The 26,011-nt window shown below is 47.6% G+C and overlaps 1 protein-coding gene across 4 annotated transcripts in view; it reads left to right on the top strand.

The window, feature by feature from the left end:
- SHFL (shiftless antiviral inhibitor of ribosomal frameshifting) overlaps positions 1–26,011 on the top strand; it is a 97,418-nt gene that overhangs the window by 59,169 nt on the left and 12,238 nt on the right. For 2 of the 4 annotated variants that reach the window (XM_073555701.1, XM_073555700.1), the window contains exons 2-5: positions 14,201–14,342; positions 16,655–16,704; positions 18,135–18,176; positions 18,849–18,878. In XM_073555701.1, the coding sequence (XP_073411802.1) occupies positions 14,273–14,342; positions 16,655–16,704; positions 18,135–18,176; positions 18,849–18,878 (192 nt within the window). In that variant the 5' untranslated portion in view covers positions 14,201–14,272. Of the gene's footprint in view, positions 1–1,300; positions 1,334–14,128; positions 14,343–16,654; positions 16,705–18,134; positions 18,177–18,848; positions 18,879–26,011 lie in introns of those variants that run through there. The other 2 variants (XM_073555699.1, XM_073555698.1) reach the window with 2 other exon arrangements.

The following is a 26,011-nucleotide window of genomic DNA, read 5'->3' as shown; positions in this document are numbered from 1 at the left end:
GCGGTGTATTCTGTGCCCTGTACCCTGAGGTCTGTGCGGTGTATTCTGTGCCCTGTACCCTGAGGTCTGCGCAGTGTATTCTGTGTCCTGTACCCTGAGGTCTGTGCGGTGTATTCTGTGTCCTGTACCCTGAGGTCTGTGCGGTGTATTCTGTGCCCTGAGGTCTGTGCAGTGTATTCTGTGCCCTGTACCCTGAGGTCTGTGCGGTGTATTCTGTGCCCTGTACCCTGAGGTCTGCGCAGTGTATTCTGTGTCCTGTACCCTGAGGTCTGTGCGGTGTATTCTGTGTCCTGTACCCTGAGGTCTTTGCGGTGTATTCTGTGCCCTGAGGTCTGTGCAGTGTATTCTGTGCCCTGTACCCTGAGGTCTGTGCGGTGTATTCTGTGCCCTGTACCCTGAGGTCTGCGCAGTGTATTCTGTGTCCTGTACCCTGAGGTCTGTGCGGTGTATTCTGTGTCTTGTACCCTGAGGACTGTGCGGTGTATTCTGTGCCCTGTACCCTGAGGTCTGTGCGGTGTATTCTGTGTCCTGTACCACGAGGTCTGTGCGGTGTATTCTGTGTCCTGTACCACGAGGTCTGTGCGGTGTATTCTGTGTCCTGTACCACGAGGTCTGTGCGGTGTATGCTGTGTGCTGTTACCCTGAGGTCTGTGCGGTGTTTTTCTGTGTCCTTTACCCCGAGGTCTGTGCGGTGTATTCTGTGTCCTGTACCCTGGGGTCTGCAGTGCACCCTAAGGTCTAATGCTGTGTTCTGCGCTGTGTGCGTTATTCTGCGCGTTGTGTTGTGTGCTTTACATCTTGTGCTTTCATGCTCTCCGTTATATTTTACATTCAGTGCTGTGTAGCATTATTTTGTATGTTCTGTGCTGTTTGCTCTTCGTTCTTGCTCTGTGTGTTTTGTACTCTGTGGTCTATATTTTGCTATATACCCCGCACCTTTGCCCTTTTTTCTGTCTGTATTCTGTACGTTGTGTTTTGTGCTCCTCGGTTTCTATCATGTCCTCTGTGCTGTGCTCCATTCTCTACATTCTCTGCTTTCCTCTCTAGATGTGCAGTTCTACGCCCTGTATATTTTATGCTCCGTCCTCTGGATCTTGTTTTATGTTCTGTGTTTTACATTTATATTGCTTTGTGCATTGTGGTCTTTTTCTTGTCCTTTTGCACTATATAGTGTCTTTCAGCGTGTGTGCAATATAAATGACTCATTGTAGCAAGGTCTGTGTCTGGTTGTTCAAGCTGAGTTTTGTGAATTGGATTTTAATGCAGAACTGCTTCAAAATCCACATAAAAAACACCTCTATGTGAACATACGCTTATGATTGACCCACTTTTGGTAGGTACAAACCACTACTCACTGCTATCACCCTACACCAGCTGTCATTTTAAAGACCTATCATCAAGTGAAAAGTTGCCAGTTTTTTCTCTTTATTTTATTCCCGCTTCTCCCTTGAATTGTCCGGTTTTTAATTTTTTTAAATCCGCCAAACTGTTGCTGAGATTCGGGCTTTTTTATTTAGTGCTAATTTTTATGGTCTTTTACTAAAGGGGTGTGGCTCAAAGGCTAAATTATGCAGAGCATCCTAAAGACACGCCCCAGAGGAGCCAGTGACCACCGCTCAATTGGTAAGGACTAGTGATGAGCAAGTATACCGGTACTCGTTGCTTGGGTTTTCCCAAGCATGCTTGGGTGATGAGTATTGGTGTGCTCGGAGATTTAGTTTCCATCACAGCAGCTGCATGATTTGCGGCTGCTAGACAGCCTGAATACATGTGGGGATTCCCTAACAAACAGGCAATCCACATGTATTCAGGCTGTCTAGCAGCCGCAAATCATGCAGCTGCGTCGACAAAAACTAAATCTCCAAGCACGCCAAAATACTCGGAGGATACCAGAGCATGCTCGGGTAAACCCGAGCAACCAGTATACTCGCTCCTCACTAGTAAGGACCATAAAAATTATCACTAATTATACAGGACCACATCTCTCGAACCGGATTGTGGATTTAAAAAAAAAAAAAACGCCCCAGAAAACTCAGTGGAGCAGCAAGAATAAAGTAAGAGCAAAAAGTGCCCACTTTAGACTTTGAGAAAGGCCCTCTTTACTTGCTGCTTAAAGGGAACCTGTCAGCAGGATTGTGCATAGTAACCTACACACAGTGTCACGTCGGCGCCGTTATACTGAATAAAATGATACCTTTGTTGATGAAATCCGTCTTGTGCTTCTTGTTTAATCCTCCGGCACCATTTTGTTGTAGGGTAAATTTTTTTGGCTGCCGCAAGAAGGGGCAGGCGGAGGCACTTGCGCAGTAGCATCTATCGGTATGCGATAGACGCTAATGCGCAGGCGCAGCCCATGGCGCCATTTTAATGTTGATTTTTGTTTCTTTACAACAGCGCAAGATAATAGGCACTAACTGACAAGTGATAGTGCGCAGGCGCCGCCATTTTGATGAAGTGACATGTTTTTTTTTAACTACACACATTAGTATATTCATTATGGAAACTATGGGTTGGGTCAGTGAGGGAGCAGTGACCTGTCAGCACGCTGCATTATGAATATATATTCAGAGCACCACATACACCAACCCCGCCTTAGGACACGAGCATACCATTAACTAAAAACTAAGAATAATGATTAAAAAAGAAGCACAAGACGGATTTCACCAACCAAGGTATCATTGTAATCAGAATAAGGGCGCCAACGTGACACTGTAGGTTACGGTGCACAATCCTGCTGACAGGTTCCCTTTAAAGGATAATTGTTGGTGATAAGCGAATGTGCTGGGATAGTGTGTTATATATGCATGCTCGGGTGCTAACTGAGTGATTTCTGCTTTCTCGAATAATATGTATGAGTCCCCTTACAAAGAGGCAATCCCTGCATGTGTTGAAGCTGTCGGAAGAGAAAATGGACCCCTAAAATTGTTGTAATATTTTTCCTGAGCACGTAGATACCCCATATTTGGGGGGAAAAAACAATATTTGGGCGCATGGCAGCGCTTGGAGGAGAAGGAGCGCCATTTGTCTTTTTGAACGCAAAATTGGCTTGTATCGAGAGCGGGCGCCATGTCGCGTCACCCACAAGTGACCCCATTTTTGAAACTAGACCCCTCACTAACCGAGCAACTTGTGTGTGTTTGAATAATATGTTCAAGTCCCCTAACAAACAGCGAGACAGGCAGCCGCGGGGACTCGAACATATTATTCAAGCACCCCGAAGACACTCAGCACCTAGGCATGAGGGATGACTCCTTATACGAGTACGTTCGCTCATCACTAGTGCGCACCCATAAACTTACTATTGAGCCCCTGCACCTCCTGTGCTGCGCACTTCAGACCATATTGTGGTCATTTATAGAAAATGGTAATGTGTTTTGATAAAAAGGTGTCCCATTAATTTATTTGAGGGTTGGTTGGGGTGCCACTGGTTATTTTCCATGCAGTGTGACATAAAATAATTTATTCTGAAGGAAATAGGTTTAACATTCGGCACGGGACTCTTCCATGGCGGGGCGTTACCCTGGGTCAGTCAGTTTTTGTGGCTCTGACAGGAGACACCTACCTTTTTGTTGTCTGAGGTAAAAAAGCGGGAAGTTCCCCCCTTTGCCCCTACTGTGTACATCTTGGGGTACTTCTCTATGTCAGAAAGGTGTGTAGTCAGGGACTGGGGCGTAGTCAGGGACTAATGTCTAGTCAGGACTGTTGCGTTGTTAGGGACTCGTGTGTCCTCAGGGGCTGGTATGTCGTCACGGACAGGTGTCTAGTCAGGGAATGGTGCTAGTTAGGGAGAGATGTGTAGTCAAGGCTTGGTGTATAGTCAGCGACTGGTGCGTAGTCAGCGACTGGTGCGTAGTCAGCGACTGGTGCGTAGTCAGGGACAGGTGTGTAGTCAGGGACAGGTGTGTAGTCAGGGACAGGTGTGTAGTCAGGGACTGGTGCGTAGTCAGGGACTGGTGCGTAGTCAGGGACTGGTGCGTAGTCAGGGAGAGGTGTGTAGTCAGGGACTGGTGCGTAGTCAGGGACTGGTGCGTAGTCAGGGACTGGTGTGTAGTCAGGGAGAGGTGTGTAGTCAGGGAGAGGTGCGTAGTCAGGGAGAGGTGTGTAGTCAGGGAGAGGTGCGTAGTCAGGGACTGGTGCGTAGTCAGCGACTGGTGCGTAGTCAGGGACAGGTGTGTAGTCAGGGACAGGTGTGTAGTCAGGGAGAGGTGTGTAGTCAGGGACTGGTGCGTAGTCAGGGACTGGTGCGTAGTCAGGGACTGGTGCGTAGTCAGGGAGAGGTGTGTAGTCAGGGACTGGTGCGTAGTCAGGGACTGGTGCGTAGTCAGGGACTGGTGTGTAGTCAGGGAGAGGTGTGTAGTCAGGGAGAGGTGCGTAGTCAGGGAGAGGTGTGTAGTCAGGGAGAGGTGCGTAGTCAGGGACTGGTGCGTAGTCAGGGACTGGTGTGTAGACAGGGCACGATGCGTAGCCAGCGACTGGTGTGTAGTCAGGGACTGGTGCGTAGTCAGGGACTGGTGTGTAGACAGGGCACGATACGTAGCCAGCGACTGGTGTGTAGCCAGCGACTGGTGTGTAGTCAGGGACTGGTGCGTAGGCAGGGACAGGAGTGTAATCAGGGACTCGTGTGTAGTTTGCTGAAAAAAAGAGAGGACATCTCCAAAAATCATATAATGGTCTAATGAATCTCAGCAAAATTATATAACTGAACATGAGGTTCTTAATTTAACATTCTGGTCATCAGACAGTATGAAGCCCACTACCACGTCACGGCAAACCTCGTCGTGGGTCCTACCGGCCCGGAATCAGTAGACCGCTCCGCTCCACCAGCACAAAACCACAGCAACAATGGCTGCCACACAGCACCAACACAAAACAAAAGGAGTCCCCATCGCCCCCACGGAGCGGAGCCGTACACTGACCACCGCCATAGCGGCAGGGCAGACAGCCTGGTGTCTCACAGCACCCATGCTGCAAGACAGACTCCCCGTGACTCCAGACCGTGCCGCCCCACCAGCACAAAACCACAGCAACAATGGTCACCACTCAGCATCACGCCAAATGTAAGGAGCAAAGAAGCTCACCTCCATGAAGCTCGTAAGTGAGAGCAGAAATGGGCTAGACCCATTACTTTTCAGTCTCCTGCTAATTAAAATCACCTGTGCCAAATGGGAGGAGAGCACATCTAAAGAAAAAAAAGGACAGATAATGCAATATGCTGAAAAAAAGAGATAGGACAGCACCTGCAAAAATCATACAATGATCTAATGCCGCTAGGCAAAATTATATAACTGAACATGAGGTTCTTAGTTTAGCATTCTGATCAGACTGTATGAAGCCCACTACCACGTCACGGCAAACCTCGTAGTGGATCCTACCACCCTAACGGAGCGGAGCCGTGTGCCGACCACCACCACAGTAGCAATGCACCAGAAGAGCAGATGGCCCGGTATCGCCAGACCGCGCCGCTCCACCAGCACAAAACCACAGCAACAATGGCCGCCACACAGCACCAACACCAAATGAAATAGTCCCCCTCGCCCCCACGGACTCGTGTGTAGTCAGGGACAGGTGTGTAGTCAGGGACTGGCACTTATTCATGGGCAGGTGCATAGTTAGGGACGTGTATGTAGTCGGGAATGAAGGCATATAATCTTTAACACTCACAGGGTGAGTCAAAGATGCACTTACTTTTGGGTCACTTACACTACCGTTCCAAATTTTGGGGTCACTCAGACAATTTTGTGTTTTCCATGAAAACTCATACTTTTATTAATCAAATGAGTTGCCAAATGAATTTAAAATCTAGTCCAGACATTGACAAGGTTTGAAAAAAAGATTTTTATTATAAATAATAATTTATTCCTTTAAACTTTGCTTTGGTCAAAGAATGTTCCCTTTGCAGCAATCCCAGCATTGCAGACCTTTGGCATTCTAGCAGTTAATTTGCTGAGGTAATCTAGAGAAATTTCACTCCATGCTTCCAGAAGCCCCTCCCACAAGTTGGTTTGGCTTGACCTGGTGACTGCGCTGACCACTCCATTACAGATAGAATACCAGCTGCCTGCTTCTTCCCGAAATAGTTCTTGCATAATTTGGAGGTTTGCTTTGGGTCATTGTCCTGTTGTAGGATGAAATTGGCTCCAATCAAGCTCTGTCCACAGGGTATGGCATGGCGTTGCAAAATGGAGTGATAGCCTTCCTTATTCAAAATCCCTTTTACCTTGTACAAATCTCCCACCAAAGCAACCCCAGACCATCACATTACCTCCACCATGCTTGACAGATGGCGTCAGGCACTCTTCCAGCATCTTTTCAGTTGTTCTGCGTCTCACAAATGTTCTTCTGTGTGATCCAAACACCTCAAACTTGAATTTGTCTGTTCATAACACTTTTTTCCAATCTTCCTCTGTCCAATACCTGTGTTCTTTTGCCCATACTCATCTTTTCCTTTTATTAGCCAGTCTCAGATATGGCTTTTTCTTTGCTACTCTGCCCTGAAGGCCAGCATCCCGGAGTCGCCTCTTCACTGTAGACGTAGGCACTGGCATTTTGCGTGTACTATTTAATGAAGCTGCCAGTTGAGGACCTGTGATTTCTCAAACTACAGACTCTAATGCACCGTATTTTTCGGACTATAAGACGCACCCCAAATTTACAGAAGGAAAATAGGGAAAAAAAATAATGTGTTAAATGGGGGTCCGAGTCCAAATTCAGCTTACCAAGGAAAGGATCGGCAAAGGTGGGGGAGTGGTCACAGGGGTCGTTCGGTGGTCCAGGCTGGTACGGTGGCCTCCAGGAAATCCCATCCCAAGCTGGTGCGGTGTCGGCGGTTCTGTGCTGGGGCAGGGGTGGCGGCACTGTGCTGGGGCAAGGGCTCTGTGCTGGGGTAGGGGGGCTGTGCTGGGGCAGAGGGGGGGTGTGCTCTGGTGCAGGGGGGGCTGTGCTCCTGAGCAGAGGGGCTGTGCTCCGATGCAGGGGCTGTGCTCCGGTGCAGGGGAAGTGGCTCCGTGGGGGCGCTGCGCCGGCATTTTGTCAAAGCCCGCTGGGAAGATGGCCACCAGTCCGGGGGGCGGCGCATGCTTAGATTCAGATCACGTCCTTAGATCTCGGGAGACGAGATCTGAGGACGAGGTCTCGTTGCCGAGATTTGAATCTCGTCTCCCGAGATGAGATATGAATCTGAGCATGCGCCACCTCCGGTCCGGCAGCTATCTTCCCGGCGTCCATGTTCCCGGAGGCCACCGCAACATGGCAGCAACGGATGTGCGGGGGCCTCTGAGCTTTGAGTAAATGCCGGCGGATCCCCCCACGGAGCACAGAGAGCCACTGCACTGGAGCACAGCCCGCCACCATACACCACAGAGCCCCGTCGCACCCGCACCAGCCACAGGAGTGTAAGTATGTTGCGACTCTAAGACGCACCCCCATTTTCCCCAAAAAAAATTTTTGGGGAAAAAAGTGTGTCTTATGGTCCGAAAAAAACGATACTTGTATTGTTGCTCAGTTGTGTAGCGGGTTCTCCCACTTCTCTTTCTACTCTGGTTAGAGCCTGTTTGAAGCTCTCCTCTCAAGGGAGTAGTACACACCGTTGTAGGAAATCTTCAGTTTCTTCGCAATTTTTCGCATGGAATAGGCTTCATTTCTAAGAATAAGAATAGACTGTCGAGTTTCACATGAAAGTTATTTTTTCTGGCCCTTTTGAGAGTTTAATGGAACCAACAAATGTAATGCTCCAGATTCTCAACTTGCTCAATGGAAGGTCAGGTGTATAGCTTCTATAATAAGCCAAACTGTTTTCAGCTGTGCTAACATACTTGCACAACGGTTTTCAAGGGTATTCTAACCATCCAATAGCCTTCTTGCACAGTTAGCAATCATAAAGTACCCTAAGAACACTGGAGTGATGGTTGCTGGAAATGGGCCTCTATACACCTATGAACATATTGCATTACAAACCAGATGTTTGCAGCTAGAATAGTCATTTATCACATTAACAATGTATAGAGTGTATTTCTGAATGATTTAATGTTAGCTTCATTGGAAAAAACTGTGCTTTTCTTTCAAAAATAAGGAAATTTCTAAGTGACCCTAAACTTTTACACGGTAGTGTATATATGCTCTTTTTGCCATATACACAGACTCACACACCATGCTTGCAGGGCTGTGGAGTCGCGGTCCGTTTTGGTGGTTTCGGAGTCATTATAAAATGGACCGACTCCTATAATATTTAATACATTGGGTACAGTAGTACAATGCAGGATATATTGTAAATGTTTTCATACTAATTTGGGAAAGTGATGAATACAAACCCCCCAGACTATAGCCCACAAATGAAAATCCCAGACCATAACCTTAATAAATACAGATGTCTAGACCAGATCCTACATGAATGCAAACCCTACTGGATCCCAAATAAATACAGACCAAAAACCAGATCGCAAATAAAGACAAATCCCCAGACCAGACCCCAGATGAATGCAAACGCTAGATAAGATTGCAGATAAACGCAGATCCAAGATAAATACAGACCCAACATCAGATCCACATACGGTAAATACCGACCCAAGATTAAATCCCAGATAAATACAGACCCCAAATCATCAAAGATTAGTACAGACCCCTGATCAAATCCAAGAATAAGACAAACCTTAGACTACATCCCAGAGGAATGCAGACCCCAGACCAAATTCCAATTAAATACAAGCCCCAGAAGAGATCTCAAATAAATACAGACCTAGATCAGATCCCAGATAAAGCCCAGATAAATGCAGAATAGGTACAGCCACCAAATTAGATTGTATTAAATGCATTAGTGGTGGGTGTCCAGATTTTGGGACCTTAAGAACATTTGAAAATGAATAGCTAGCATTCCCTTTTGTCAATGGAAACGTGTTTAGACTCCATCAAAATTGGTGTTGGTTAAGGAATTCTCTGACTTCAGGAACTTGCTCTATTCATTGGCTTATGGCAGCCCACCCTGAATTGGTGTTGAAGCTTTCTAGGAAAGGCAAGCTACATAGTATAAGGAGAACAAGCCAAGGAAAGTGTAATCCTATCTAACTCAAAGATATTATGAGAGCTATTGTCACTTCTGTGCAAATCTAAGGTCTCTGTAGGGCAGGTGAGCACAGTCATGGCATTGCCTTCTGCAGTTATGTCTCTTACACACGTGATCAGTTCTGTGAGGACCCATTGAGATCCAACTAGGTAGGAATCATAGACTTAGATCAAAGCTGGCATAAGACAATTGTAAGGTGGCAACTGAGTATATATGAATGTTGGCATATGTTCTAGGCAAGAGATCTTGATCATTCTAGCTCGAAAGTGGCATTAATGGGGAAATATTCGAAAGAATCATGGGGACAAATGTCATGGGGTAGTGGTACTGCTTAGCTCAAAGTCCAGTATAGAAGTGATGGCTATGATGCCAAATTCTACTTACAGACAGCTGCCATTTTGACGTCATATGTAGCTCCAGTATCACCAGTGCCCAAGCTACTTTAGGTAGTAATTACGATGCACTACTTCATGGACCAGACCACTGTTTCTTCAAAACCATGTTGATCCATGAGCTCTTGTACAATGATACCTAGATGCCTACACACTTTCAATACTTTGGCCAAAATATGTTCTTTCCAACCTCTGACTGTGAATTATTGCCTGGAAGCTTTGAGGATTGACACTCCATACATATTTAATACTCATGGTCCTCACAAAATTTTCCTCCATTGTGTGTGGGCACCCTGTCAGATGACCACTCAAAATTGCCATGAAAAGTGGTTTGTCTTGTTGATGGTGGTCTGGAAACGAAGGTCTTTAGAAGAGAGTTCACCACACTTGTCTTCTGTCAGCTGATTTGAATGAATCATGGACTTTGCTGCTCAAATTGTTAAAGATAAACTTCGGTTTTGAGGAAGTTCATGAGATCATAATTCCTACCAACATGGAGGAAGGAACAAAGAACCCGTGAGCTTCTCCATACTCTTTACGTTATTTAGATGCTTAATAGTTGGAGGCTAGTTAACTGCCCAAAAGCCCAAATGTTATCAGATACTTATGTTGGTGCAGCGGGGTGATAGATGGTAGAACACCACATGGCATCGTGGGGTATAGTCTAAGTCCTAATATTGTCCATAACCCAATGCCTCAAGAATTATCATGATATGTTGGTGTTTCAGGAGTTCCTACTGTGCCCTGTCTTTGGCACCGTTTCTGGGTTACCCGTTTTTCCAGAATTCAGCTCTGCACAGGATTCTTACGATATTGGTGAATGGATAATTCCGGCTGATGCAATGTGTGCAATGTGTGGCATCATGTCTGTGTTTTGTAACGTGCATGCCAATTCGAAGTGTACAACATGCCAGGATGCCACATGATTGCCCAGAATTACCTTTAATTTGTCTTGTAGCTTCAGGACATTGGCTTAAAGAACGTTGTGAGTTCCTGTTAATGGAATTTGCATATTCTCCATATGGTTTCATAGTGACATTCAAGTTTTATGGTAAATCCTTGGTTATTTTGTCCAGACTGGGTTCTCGAGTTTAGCAACAGTTAGCAACGAACTTGAGGAAGACAATGGCTTGTGCCAACTCTGGTGCCCCATACTTACTAGAGTTGTCTTCATGTCAAACAACAATTGTAGTGGTGTCTCCAAACCTCTGTAACTCTAGTGTAAACCTGTATGTACAATATTGGTGCTTCCACAATGTTTATATGGGGAAGGGTAGGAAAGGGTTTGGGGCATTAGGCCGTTCCGGTGTCAAGGGCGATTGTAAGACTTTTGTTCCTTAACCACTTAAGCCTTTTTCTGATGACAGAGACCACGTAAAAACTAATGTCTGATTTAGGCGGCTGATGTTGGCTCAGAAATGATCACTCACTGACTATATTGAAGTCAATAGGCGGCCATATACTGGCTTGTGTACACCGGCTGCCAAAAACCAACGGGATGAAACGATTTTTGTGTCTCCAAACAGCATCACGTTGGCGGCACATTTCCCGTTTACATCTGGCGTCGTGACGCTAATCTGGATGATTTTTATGCTGGCATAAACTACCTGGTTACCTGACGAGCAAGTGTTTACTCGTTCGTCGGTTAATCGCCTGCATTTTTGCATGACCTGAAAATTGAAAATGTAGTCTAAATGCGCCATAACTCCTTCACTACCCTAGACCACCAGGGATGTTTGAAAAATCACCCTCACCACCGTAACTCTGTGCCTATTGCATTATTGGATGTCGGATCCCCGCCAATCTGATGATGTTGATTTTTTCTAAAGATAGGTTATCAATGTAGTGTACAACCCTTTTAAGCCTTCTGCTGATCAGAGACAATGGAAACAACTCCTTCACTACCTTTGACCGCCAGGGAGGTTTCCATTAACCCATTGTTATATAACATATTGGTGCCACCTGTAAATTTATATGGGGGGAGGCGGAGCATGGTGTCAAGGTGGATTGTACTGTAGAATTAACCTTCCTCAATGACATTTGGAAAAACTAACTCCTTCACTAACTTAGACCACCAGGGATGTTTCCTTCAACTGCTTTAGATACTAGACCTCATTAACCCCTTCATCATCCTAAATCTAGCCTAAAGCTTTATGTAACATATTGGTGCCTCCAAAAGCAGAAGGGATGGGCATCAAAGAACCTGGGTGTCAAGGGGGATTTTAGGGATATCCTTCGTCAACAACTGCTGACCAAAGAGACATCAAAAACAACTTACTCCTTCACGTCTTAGATGACCAGGGATATTTCAATAATCCACTCACCATCTTAAATCTTGCCTAAAGCATTATTTAACATTTTGATAACTCCAAGGTTTTTTTTGTATGAGGTGCAGATGAAAGGGGTATCAGGAAGCCTAAGAATCAAGTGGGCGATCATAGAGACAATAAAAACATTTAAATCCTCCACTACCCTAGACCACCCAGGGATGCTACACTTATTGTTTGTTTATACGCAAATGGGATCCAAGATCAGTATTAAAAATATGTCAGAATGCAATTGCCATATGCTATTGCATCACATGCAGGGCTGTGGAGTCGGAGTTGTGGAATCGGAGCCCATTTTGGTGGAGTGAGAGTTGGAGCCGGTGTCATGGAAATTGAGGAGTTGGAGTCAGAGGTTTGGCTGACCGACTCCACAGCCCTGACATGAACTCACCAGAATATGATTGTGGGAATTAGTTTGCACTCTTTTACATCTTTATGTAGGGTTATATAGGTCTAAAGGTGTTATATACAGTAGAACCTAGCCATGCGTATATACTGTGCATGGAGATACTCGGCATTACGCTCTACTACAGTAGTCATTCAGATGTTTTGTGTCTCTTGTAGATTATTGTGGTTCCTCCTTGGCAGTGTCCTTGTCTATATGTAAACAGCCGGGATTTAGGCTCACTATAAAGAATAGCTTTACCTCCGCCAAGAATAAATGATTACTGTGGGCTTATCTCCACCCCACCATTGCTGTGAAATACTGGATGGATATCATGGGATTATCCCTTTTACATGCTTGCGGATAAAACAGGCCCACCTGAGACCAATCATGATCTATGCTTCCCTCACAATAGCGAGTGTTCCGTTTTCCTGCAGCACTCCCACAGGTGGGATGAAGTATGACATTTTTGCTATTGAAATCAGTAGTTTATGTAATGTGGATGTGCCTGTTATTTTTGTGCATGGTATGCTTTTTTTTAGCAACCCTAATAGGATGGGGACTTCCCACCATAAACTTAGAATTTCCTTAGGGAAGCGGCATAGCGTGGTTGCCAGACCCTGCGATTGGACAAGTCAAGTATTTTGTGCCCTCTACTCCACGGTTGGTTACCTGAGTCTTTTTCACCTTTCCATTATTGAAATATGTATCCACCTGCCCCCCTAGCACAAGTACTGTATTTTAAGAAAATGCTGATGTAATTATAGTTTGCCCGTAGGTCCTCTAGTTTTCGGGGGTTTTTTTTCTGAAATCCAGGATAACGTGTTAAAAATTAAAGTTATACATTTTTAAAATATTTTTTATTTTTTAGTTATTATTCATTTTTGTGGGTTTTTTTTTCAAGTTCCTTCTGTATTCCTCAAGCCATAGCCCTTATTCTAGCGCTAGCCTGACATTTTGTGTCCCCATAGAATTTGGCACCCAAGGCAATTGATTCTATGGTTTCCCGTACGCTGTACACAATGACAATGCCTTAGGGTGCCCTCACATATAGCATTTTTTACTGCATTCTTCTTTTGGCTTTCTCTATATATATATCACATTCATCACATCTATCTAAAAGAAAAACTTGTTAGCCAGAGCAACCTATTCGAGCTCAGTTCTTATAAAATTAGAGCTTCTCTGTGATTGGTTACCCTGTTTTTTTTATTTTAGGCAGTTTTGATAAATCTCCAGTGAATTTTTTTTTTAAACTGTTGTTTGTTGTTTTTTGGGTCAGTTGGGTTTTTTTTTTACAGCTTCAGGACAATGTAGTATAGAAGATTTTCAGGCAATTTGTGGCACTTTTTTTTTTCTTTAGACCTTTTTTGCTCATGGTGTGTTTTTTGGTGTTTTTTGTTGTGTTTTTTTTCTGATTACAAATCACGTGATTTTAAGAGGAATCTACAAACCACATGATTTCTAATGTGGAAAAACGCAACTAATGTGGAGGTATGTTTCTCCAAACCGGCTGCCATCTTCGTTGTCTATTTTAACCAATTCCAGGGCAGTTAACATTCTATGAGAGCTGTTTGAAAAATGGAACGGTGCGTTCTGATTCGTTTGCTAGGGCAACAAAGACAGTTATTCATTCAAACAGTTTAAAAAAAAACACTTGTGGCTTACAGATTGCGTTAGTTATAGGCTATTACGCATCCCTTGAAGTAGTCTGGCATGTGCCAAGCAGGAAAGTGTCTCGAATTTGTCTGCCAACGCCAAGTGCTGTTACCAGGTGTGTGTACTCTCACAATGCAAACAGCTGGCGAGCACCGCAATGTAAGGAACCGGTCCCAATAAAAACGTTATGCCATCATAACAGTTCTGCGTTAGTCAACAGAGCAGACCTCAGTTAGACCGCCGCTTTCGCTAGTCATTTGGTGACTCCACTCCAGGAAAAACTCGCTCAGAACATTATAATGGCACGCAAACACATAAAAAGAGGTAAATGATGATCTTACACCATGGTGGTAGTAACCTTGTTTGTCCTATATTGTACCCCCAGTTGGAGAAGAGTGTCCGCCGCCTTCGAGAAAAATTTCATGGCAATGTCCCAATAGAGACGGCGGTGTTGCTGATGAGAAAATTTGCAAACAATCATGCCCAGGTGTGCCAATGGATCATTCTGTGCAAGGATGAACTCAATGGTAAGAGGGGTTCATCAAGGCCACTGCTGCTTCATTCATAGTATTCTTCCATATGTTTCTTAGTTGATTTATGACCATGACTACCGCTTAGGGACCCTTGTGAAAGACAGCAAGCGGCCATCTATACTCAACACAGCCTACTGCCCCTTACAGTTGCTTCCATCTATCCCCCAACACAGCCCGCTTCCCTCATCCCCCTCACACGGCCGCAGCCCTCTATCCCCCAACACAGCCCGCTACCCCCTATTTCCATGATACAGTCACTGCCCACAATTCCTCAACAAAGCTTGTTGCCCCCTATCCCCTCACATAGCCTGTTGCCCTCTATCCCCTTACACAGGCCTCTGGCCACTATTCCCTGACACAGCACGCTGCCCTCTATCCCCCGATACAGGCCGCTAGCCACTATTCCTCGACTCAGCCTGCTGCCTTCTATTCCCCAACACAGCCTGCTGCCTTCTATTCCCCAACATAGACTGCTGCCCTCTATTCCCCGACACAGCCTGCTGCCCTCTATTCCACAGCACAAACCACTGTCCTCTATTCCACAGCACAAACCACTGTCCTCTATTCCCCAACACAGCCTGCTGCCCTCTATTCCCCAACATAGACTGCTGCCCTCTATTCCCCGACACAGCCTGCTGCCCTCTATTCCACAGCACAAACCACTGTCCTCTATTCCACAGCACAAACCACTGTCCTCTATTCCCCAACACAGCCTGCTGCCCTCTATTCCCCAACACAGCCGGCTGCCCTCTATTCCCCCGACACAGCCTGTTGCCCTCTATTCCTCGACACAGACTGCTGCCCTCTATTACCCGAAGCAGCCTGCTGCCCTCTATTCCCCGACACAGACTGCTGCCCTCTATTTCCCAACACAGCCTGCTGCCCTCTATTCCTCGACACAGACTGCTGCCCTCTATTACCCGACACAGACTGCTGCCCTCTATTCCCTGACACGGCCTGCTGCCCTCTATTCCCCGACACAGACTTGCTGCCCTCTTTTCCCCGACACAGCCTGTTGCCCTCTATTCCTCGACCCAGACTGCTGCCCTCTGTTACCGGACACAGCCTGCTGCCCTCTGTTACCGGACACAGCCTGCTGCCCTCTATTCCCTGACACAGACTGCTGCCCTCTATTCCCCAACACAGACTGCTGCCCTCTATTCCACGGCACCGACTGCTGCCCTCTATTCGCCAACATAAACTGTTGCCCTCTATTTCTCAACACAGACCCCTGCCCTCTATTCCCCGACACAGACTGCTGCCCTCTATTCCCCAACACAGCTTGCTGCCCCCATCCCCTCACATAGCCTGTTGCCCTCTATCCCCTTACACAGGCCACAAGTCACTATTCCTCGACTCAGCCTGCTGCCTTCTATTCCCCGACACTGCATGTTGCTCTCTATTCCCCGACTCAACCTGCTGCCCTCTATTCTCCGACATAGCCTGCTGCCCTCTATTCCATGGCACAGACCACTGTCCTCTATTCCCCAACACATCCTGCTGCCCTCTATTCCCCGATACAGCCTGCTGCCCTCTATTCCCTCACACAGCCTGCTGCCCTCTATTCCATGGCACAGACCACTGTCCTCTATTCCCCAACACATCCTGCTGCCCTCTATTCCCCGATACAGCCTGCTGCCCTCTATTCCCTGACACAGACTGCTGCCCTCTATTCCACGGCACAGACCGCTGCCCTCCATTCCCCTACTCAGACTGTTGCCCTCTATTCCCCAACATAGACTGCTGCCCTATCTTCCCCGACACAGACTGCTGCCCTCTATTCCACGGCACAGACCGCTGCCCTCCATTCCCCTACTCAGACTGTTGCCCTCTATTCCCCAACACGGCCTGCTGCCCTCTCTTCCCCAACACAGACTGTTGCCCTCTATTCCACGGTACAGTCCGCTACTCTCTATTCCCTGACAAAGACTGTTGCCCTCTATTCCCCATCACAGCTTGTTGCCCTCTTTTCCCCGACTCACCCCGCTGCCCTCTATTCCCCGATGCAGCCTGCTGCCCTCTATTCCCTGACACAGACTGCTGCCCTCTATTCCCCAACACAGCCTGCTGCCCTCTATTCTCAAACACAGACCGCTGTTCTCTATCCTCCGACACAGGTTGCTGACCTCTATCCCCTGACACAGTCCATTGCCCCATATAGGACGTCTTGGTGGTTTTGACCCTTCCTCACATTATCATCCGCCCTCTTGCTGGTGTTCCTGTTATCTTTACTTGGTTACATAGTTAATACCGTTTAATCCATACACATGTTCATTAGTTTTTCTCCTTCTGTATTTACTTTATAGACTTTGATCAAGAGGAGAGAAGTAATTTAAAAAAAGACAAGGTGGCGATGGTGAGACATGTTATAGACTCTGTACATACCATCAAAGAATTACATACAGAGATATAAAGTCTGCAGACTCGGTGGTATCAGCTGAACATCTAATGTGTCTGGGAACCTCTCCCCTGTAGTTGATGTCGGAGGAGAGAATCTCCGTATTCCGAGTTGTTGTTACATGTAAACATTCGGTTTGGCCAAGTGTTCAAATGTTTTCAATGAAAAGAGGAGAGAAAGTAAGAAACATCTACCAGTTAGTGGACAGACAAACATCTCGCGCACATACATCAGATGTTTGGCCAGGCCCTCTAAAATTGTCAGGTTTGGTTAAAGGAGTTGTTCAGTGAAAATAGGTTATCAGCGATCCGCAGGGGCGGTCCAGCCGCAGGGACGAGCACTGATTGGTAGATCGGGGAATTTTTTTTCCCATCATAAGGGACCATATATTCTCTATGGGGCTGTTTTCATTTGGCAACCCCAAGAAAATTCATCCTGGTATGAACATAAGCAAATTCTCAGTATGGGGGCCACAAAGAAACAAGGTTAATGCTTGCCAAAATCCTTTGATGCAAAAGGCGGCAGTCGGGATGCGTTACAGAGGGGTCTGTTAGCCAAATTCAGATAGTGATTAGTCAGTATAAAAATCTGAGTTCTTTTTTATCCATTTTGCTGACCATCAAGAGTTTGGACCCATCAAAAAAAAGGATGAGAAGATCTCTCAAAATTTATTTTGAGCAAATTTGATTAAAAAACTTTATCAAGACCCCAAAGCTTAATAATCATAGGTGAGGGAGGGGTTAAAAATATACGATTATCCTCACCTGTCCTTATGCTGCCTCTGCAATAGCTTCCCGGTTCTCCACGTCGGTCATCGGTTCTTCTGGAGTTCCGTTCCTGTAATTGGCGTCATGTGGTCATGTTCGGGTATTGACGTCACTGGAGCACAAGAAGGACTGAAGACTAGCTCAGAGGACTGGGAACTTGCAGCAGGGGTGGCATAAGGGCAGGTCCTATGACAGATAAGTATAGTGTATTTTCCCTACCGCGAAAGAAGACTGTAAAAATGGCCCCATTCTGCTATATGCATCCCCAAAATTTCAGGTTCTCCAGAATCCAATGAATGGCAATCATTTAAAAGCATATCCTGCTAATTTCAGAGTTCTCTATGGATCCTTCCATGTGTGATTGGTAGTAGGTCTTCTCTGATTTATTTATTCTTCATGCCTACAAACCAAAACGTTCCGTGTTGTGAAAAGATGAAGTTTGAAGTAGAAAAGTAAAACATACAAGAGATAGAGATGATACAGAAGGACATAGGAGATCCAACAATTTCCAGCCCCTCCACCACTGGTCTGTGCCCTCAGCGTGGACATTCGCCCCTATTCTGATTTTTGGTTTTGTGCTATGATAACGTTATAGTGATGATACCTTTTCTGCTCTTTCAGAATGTGATCAATAAAATGAAGAAGGACGGTGACCTGCCAAAGGTAATCGTTGTGCCAGCGTGCATTTTGCCTGTCGGTGGCAGCTGCCCTTTTTTTGGTGATATTTGTGGATGTGAGATGTCATATTCGTCAGTGGTACCCATATGTCTTTCATAAGCTCATACCAATATATAGATCTACACAGGCACATAACTCTTGTGCTTTAAAAGGGAACTTAACTGTAATACTAAATTACATAAAAAGATTCTTTTTTTTCAACTCTGATCCAAAGCTAAATTCAGACCTAAGTCTTCTCTTATGCTGCACCTATCCTGTGAAACTCACTGCCCACACCATCACGCTTTCTTCTCTTGTTCCCGGTTTGTAGTAATGCCTCGAGAGGTCATTTAGAACGGTGCATTGTGGGAGCTCTGACTACAAATAGAGGCGAATCTTTAATTAAAGAGGACCTGTCACCAGGTCAAACGTGCCGTTTTTTTTTCCTATTTTATTCTCCCTTCCCCCCTGAGTATTTTGGTTTTTGTCTTTTATGAAATTCGCCGTACTGTTTTAGAGATATGAGCCTTTTTATTCAGTGCTACTTTTTATAGTGGCTCACAAGGTAATAATGCTGAGAAGCCTAAAGGCACGCCCCAGAGGATTGCGACACTTTACACGGTATCTCTCGTTGTATCATTATTGATTTTGTATAATGATCTGTTTTTCCATTTTTAGGGAGATTTGACCTCTGACAAGGATATAAAGGTAAAGTTCATGATGGACGATCACTCCCTCATTTCACTTTTAGCTTTAAAGGGACAGTCGATATTTTTCACAAAATTGCATACTTTTAAGGATAAAGGTCTTAATTCGAACTGTTAACAAGCGAGTGCCAATCCAATGTATATAAGTCGATTGGCGACATTAATTTTAACATTTAATATTGAAAATAATTAAGTTTGTTGCCTCGCTGCTACTTTGAATACATGTTGTGACAGGGCTTATTGTAACTTGTATTCTTATCAGTAGCCGCTAATCAAAGTCATATATTTTACTGCTTTTTCTAAATGTAATAAATCTTACTGCTCCTGTTATTCAGTCTTAAAGTGGTGTGCTCAAGTTATCTCTTGAGCAGCTCAGACCTATGCAGTCTCCTTCCTTCTTGGTTTCTAGGGTGGGGGCTCTCCTCCTCGAGTGACAGCTCTGGTGAATAGTAGAAATGTAATATTAGTAGAAGTATAAAGCTCAGCACAAGATCTGCTATAGCACATAGCGATAACAGGACACACAGCTGGACAGTGAGAGCAGTGATTATCAGACCTGCTTTGAATGCTGCCAGACTGGTGATTTACATCTGTAGAAGATCAGAGGGAAGTGAGCTGATTACTGCTGTATAGAAATCAAAGGACTGGAGAGGGCGGACTGGGATGTTCAGTTAACCCCTACCGCTCCTCTGGGTCAGGCCCTCGAGATCGGGCTCCATGGAAATGAGCTGTACGCTATGAAAGATAAAAGTTGTCATTGCAAGCAGGTCTTTCACTCCTGCTATAACTGTTGAAATGCGTTACATTGTATTGTTTTTATTGTATGTACATGTCCGTACTAAATTGTAAAGTGCTGTGAATTATGTCGGCGCTATAGAAATAAAAATTATGATTGCAAGAGAATGACAGCAGATAGAACAAGCAAGTCAATTTTAAACTTGCTTATTTTCATCCTGTGTAACCTATTAAAGAAATTTAAGAACTTGAAAACACCCCTTTAAGTATATATAATAAGTATAGATTTACTATTAGTCCCCTAGACAGTATGATTCCCCCACAGCACCCCACACAGTATGAAGCCCTCACTGTTTCCCCACAACGAATTATGCCCCCTAACAGTATGATGCCCCCATAGCTTCCCACACAGTTTCAGCCGTGAAGTACTGACAATAAAAAATAACACGACTCACATCACGCTGTTCCCCTGATGCGCTCACATCACGCTGTTCCCCTGATGCTCTCACATCACGCTGTTCCCCTGATGCGCTCACATCACGCTGTTCCCCTGATGCGCTCACATCACGCTGTTCCCCTGATGCGCTCACATCACGCTGTTCCCCTGATGCGCTCACATCACCCTGTTCCCCTGATGCGCTCACATCACCCTGTTCCCCTGATGCGCTCACATCACCCTGTTCCCCTGATGCGCTCACATCACCCTGTTCCCCTGATGCGCTCACATCACCCTGTTCCCCTGATGCGCTCACATCACCCTGTTCCCCTGATGCGCTCACATCGCCCTGTTCCCCTGATGCGCTCACATCGCCCTGTTCCCCTGATGCGCTCACATCGCCCTGTTCCCCTGATGCGCTCACATCGCCCTGCTCCCCTGATGCGCTCACATCGCCCTGTTCCCCTGATGCGCTCACATCGCCCTGTTCCCCTGATGCGCTCACATCGCCCTGTTCCCCTGATGCGCTCACATCGCCCTGTTCCCCTGATGCGCTCACATCGCCCTGTTCCCCTGATGCGCTCACATCGCCCTGTTCCCCTGATGCGCTCACATCGCCCTGTTCCCCTGATGCGCTCACATCGCCCTGTTCCCCTGATGCGCTCACATCGCCCTGTTCCCCTGATGCGCTCACATTGCCCTGTGCCCCTGATGCGCTCACATTACCCTGTGCCCCTGATGCGCTCACATCACCCTGTGCCCCTGATGCGCTCACATCACCCTGTGCCCCTGATGCGCTCACATCACCCTGTGCCCCTGATGCGCTCACATCACCCTGTGCCCCTGATATGCTCACATCACCCTGTTTCCCTAATGCGCTCACATCACCCTGTTCCCCTGATGCGCTCACATCACCCTGTTCCCCTGATGTGCTCACATCACCCTGTTTACTCTGTCGTCTCATTGGGGGACACAGGACCATGGGTGTTATGCTGCTGTCCACTAGGAGGCGACACTATGCATAATCTGAAAAAGATTAACCATGGCTCCTCTTCTGCAGTATACACTCCTGGACGGCGTTAGCCTTCTCCAGTTTTTGCTTAGGCCTGTTTCACACATCAGTTTTTTTCTTTAGTCAAAATCCGCTAAAATGGCGTATGGCAGATCCGTTTCTGCACTGACCACAACGTTTGTCACCGGACCGTTATTTTAACGGATCCCTCAAAGGAAGAATTTTAAAGGAACCGCTGCCTGGGGAAGGAGAGAGAGAGAGAATTTTTTCAGTCGCCAGAACAGAGTTTAGGGTTAAATTGCCGGCTGAGTGAAGTCTTTCGGGCATGCGCAGTGAGAAGTGCGGATCCTGCCGCCCAAAAAAAGTTGCATGGTCCGTTCGGGCATGTCGGCGGACGTAAAAATTTTGGCGGATCCGCAAAAAAACAGATCCAACGGATGGCCATCTGTCAAGATCCGCCGGTAATGCAACTCAATGGGGAAAAAAAACGGATCCGCCAAGAAAAATGGCGGATCCGTTTTTTTTTTGCAAAACGGCGGATTTTGACTGATGGACACAAACGGATGTATGAAACAGGCCTTAGTGTCGCATAGGAGGCACACCTAAGGATTACAGATGAAGAAAAGTGGGTCTCTTGCGAGACTCCTGACATGGCTCCTTCCTCGGCCCTTTTTATAGGGTGCCTGGTTGAAGTCGAGATGGCTATTCCCCATGTCGCTCCTTCACCAGTCCCTCGGGTGCTGGTTCGAAGTCGAGAACCCCCTCCTTCCCCAATTCCTTTTGGTTTCTGGGTTGAGGTCGAGGCGAGGATAAAGCCCCCTGAAGGTGACAGCAGCACCCTCCCTAGTCCCCCTCGGGGGGCATTAGGTTGAGACGCCTGAGGTAGGGCCTGCACAGGCAGCACTTTGCAGCTCCCAGCAGCATGGGCCAGCACACTGCGCCTGCATCCAGAGACCCCAGCCCAGCTGCGGGCTCCTGTCGGGACCGGGGGGGGGGGAGTGCAAGCAGGCATGCCACCTCTGAGACACAGGGCTCCCTGTTTTCTCTGGCAGACAGCGGGGGAGGGGGGACCCTTCAGCCCCCCCCATCACCTATAGCCCCACCGCTATCCTGCTTTTAAATCCGGGAGGGCCCGGTTTAGATCCGATCCCCTCCCGGACTTCTGCACCGACCTGGAGCCCTCTTGGGCATCAGGCTTCTACTTTAGGCCACGGCTTCGGCCTAGCCGAGGTCGCCGCCTTGTTTCTGCCCCCCGGATGACAAATATGACACTCTACAGTGTCATAGAGGGGGCGGATCGAGACTGAAAGGGCGCATTTTTTACACAGCCTTGCTGCCTTTTTTCTCTGCTCTCCGCCCCCTTTCTCCTTCCTCCTCTCCTCCTCGGCGGCCATTTCTGCTACAGGACAAAAATTATCCCTGCATATCGTCCAGGCCAGCCAGTCTCCGGGGGGCACAGGACGGTGGGTCTTCGGCGCTGGACCTTGGGGCAAACTGGTGGGGTAAGATCACAGCTGGGGTTCTTACTCGGCTGTGATTCCATATTCCTATAAGACCCCTATAGGGTCCTCTGCATAGCCACCCCTGTACAGCCCCTCCGCATAGTCACCCTTCTCGTGCACTATACCGGGCTCAAGGTTCAAGAGAACCAGGCAGGACTGCTTTTATGCATTCTGCACAGCCTGCAGAACCACTCTCCCCAGTGGCAGCACGTACCCGCACTGTCGGGACTGTATCACTGGGTCAGAACCCCAAGAAGCCCCTACCAATGCTCCGGTGTCTGATAACACGCCGGAATGGGCTACTCAGATGTCGCAATCTATGACGCAGTCTATAGATAACCTAACCTCTACATTACTTCAGGCTCTGCAGGGTCATGCCTCGGCTATGAACATTAACCAGCAAAGGGAGAGCTCTACTCAGGGACATGACGTTCCGGGCACATCCAGATGTAAGCGGACCCATAGGTCACATTCATCTGCGTCATCCCATAGCACACGGTCATCCCCCACTAGGGAGAGACACCATAGTTCCAGGTCACCTAGACCGTCCCCTACCAGGGACAGACAAGGCAGATCTCCACAGCGATCCCCGACCACAGAAGACCTCCGCCCCAGTTCACCCACCAGGGGATGCCTCAGCGATACACAGGATTCGGAAGACATCTGTATCTCCGACTCAGACAACAGAATGGATTGGTCCCTGATCCCAATTCCCCCTAGCAATACAGCGCTAGTTGAGGACGTAATCTCTTCCATCCATCGGATGCTGGATGTTTGATCCGCCCCCGGAGGCCCCAGAACACAAGATTTCCTTTGAAGGAGTTCTAAAACCGCCTAAGGTCTTCTCTAATCACCCACAATTTAAGGCGATTCTTACAAAGCAGTTCTCACAGCCTGAGAAAAAGTTCACCAGTCGCAAATATTTGGAGGCGAGGTATCCCTTCCCAAAGAAGGACACCAAAGAATGGACAGATCCACCCTAACTGGACCCCCCAGTCTCTAGACTAGCAGCACAGACCCTCCTTTCACTGCCAGATAGCTCAACCCTCAGGGATGCAGCAGACCGGCAGGTAGAACGCATGGCTCGTTCAATTTTCGAGGCTGCAGGGGCCTCCCTGGCTCCCGCGTTCGCTTCAGTTTGGGCTGCCAAGGCCATTCTGGCTTGGGCCAAAAAATTACAAGCTGGCCTCCAAGCACCAGCTCCTGAGCTGTCGGACCAAGCGGTTCAAATAGCAGTTGTAGCAGATTACATGCTTCATGCAGCTCTAGATTCAGCAAGGGGTGTAGCGGGGATAGCATCAAACGCCATCATGATTCGGCATATCCTATGGCTGCAGGAATGGAAAGCGGACACAGCCTCAAAGAAGTCCCTCACGCACCTCCCGTATCTCAGTGGGCGACTTTTCGGTGAAAAGTTGGACACAATGATATCCAAAGCCACCTGGGGTAAGAGTACTTCTCTCCCTCAACTGAAACCTAAAAGCACTTACAAGAAGCATAACCAAACCCGATTCCGATCCTTTCGGAATTCTTCGGGCTTGTCTGTCTCACGTCCAGCACAAAATCGTAACCGTTCCCCACGCAGGGACAACTCACAGTCGACGCAAAGGTCGGACAAGACTTGGCAGACAAAAGCAGGCCAGTCGAAGCCCAAAGGAGGAAAACCTCAGACTTTCTCCTCATCATGACTCTCGAACTCCGGAAGACATCCCACCCGTAGGCGGCCGACTTTTGCTCTTTCAGCAAGTCTGGCTGCCTATTACAGAAGACAGGTGGGTCAGGGAACTAGTGTCTTCTGGATACAAGATAGAGTTCACTTCCAACCCGCCGAACCGATTTTTCCTCTCTGTTCCCCCAAAACCGTCAGCCAAGGCTCGTGCCTTCCACCAAGCGGTTTCCTCGCTTCTTCATGCAGGAGTCATAGTACCACTTCCCGTGGCCGAGCGCTTCCGTGGGTTCTACTCCAATCTATTCGTAGTCCCCAAGAAAGGAGGCAGCATACGGCCCATACTGGACCTAAAAGAACTCAATAAATATGTACGGGTTCGTCACTTCCGCATGGAGTCCCTTCGGTCCATCATTGCGTCCATGGAAAAGGGAAAATATCTCGCCTCCATAGACATACAAGACGCATACCTGCATATACCGATTGCACCCGCCCATCAGAGATTTCTCAGGTTCGCAATCGACCAGGACCACTACCAGTTCGTGGCTCTCCCGTTCGGACTCGCCACGGCTCCCAGAGTGTTTACCAAGATCATGGCAGCCACCATTGACGTTCTACACTCCAGAGGCATAGTAGTCGTTCCATACCTGGACTATCTCCTCATCAAAACTTCCACCTTCAAGGACTGCGAGCTCAGCGTCTCAATCACAATCGACACTCTGAGTCGCCTGGGCTGGTTAGTCAACCTACAAAAGTCATCGCCAACCCCGAGTCAGTCTCTGACCTTCCTGGGAATGCTATTCGACACCTCCAGGGGTCTTATGCTCCTTCCCAAGGACAAGGCACTGGCTCTCTGCCTAGGAGTTCGCATCCTCCTCCGCAAACCCCCCCCCCCCGATCTCTCCGGTTTGCCATGAGAGTCCTCTGCAGGATGGCGGCAGCAATAGAAGCGGTCCCATTTGCTCAGTTTCACCTCAGGCCTCTTCAACTAGCCATTCTCAAGTCCTGGGACAGGAATCCTTTTTCCCTTGACAGGGAGTTCCAGCTAACGTCATCAACCAGGAGGTCCCTGCACTGGTGGCTCAAGCCAACCTCGCTCACAACGGGGAAATCCTTTCTCACAGGTCAATGGAAGGTCCTGACCACCGACGCGAGCCTGACGGGTTGGGGTGGGGTGCACCTACACCACAGGGCACAGGGCAAGTGGTCACCAGTGGAAGCGACCATGCCCATCAACATCCTGGAAATTCGTGCCATCCTCCTGGCGTTGAGAGCTTTCCGTCACTTACTAGCAGCCTCTCATATCAGAGTACAGTCGGACAATGCCACGGCTGTGGCATATGTGAACCACCAAGGCGGGACCCGCAGTACCCAGGCGATGCGAGAAGTGACTCACATCCTCCACTGGGCGGAAGACACTGGGTCGGTACTCTCTGCGGTCCACATTCTGGGTGTGGACAACTGGGAAGCCGACTTCCTCAGTCGACAAGGAATGGACTCGGGAGAGTGGTCTCTCCATCCCGAAATTTTTCGACAGATCTTCCATTGTTGGACGGACCTAATGGCATCCCATTTCAATGCCAAGGTCTCCAACTTCATGGCCAGAACACACGATCCGCGGTCGCTTGGAGCAGATGCTCTGGTTCAGAACTGGACCCAGTTCCAGCTTCTGTACATTTTTCCACCTCTCCCCATGATATCCAGAGTGGTGAGGAAGATCAAACAAGAGGGAGTTCCCACCATCCTAATCGCGCCGGACTGGCCCAGACGTACATGGTACGCC

This window comes from Dendrobates tinctorius, unplaced genomic scaffold (assembly GCF_039654945.1).
Source record: "Dendrobates tinctorius isolate UK_male_01 unplaced genomic scaffold, ASM3965494v1 ptg000228l, whole genome shotgun sequence".
Lineage (NCBI taxonomy): Eukaryota > Metazoa > Chordata > Amphibia > Anura > Dendrobatidae > Dendrobates > Dendrobates tinctorius.
The sequence above is the reverse complement of the archived record's forward strand: the minus strand, read 5'-3'. Positions and strand labels throughout refer to the sequence as shown.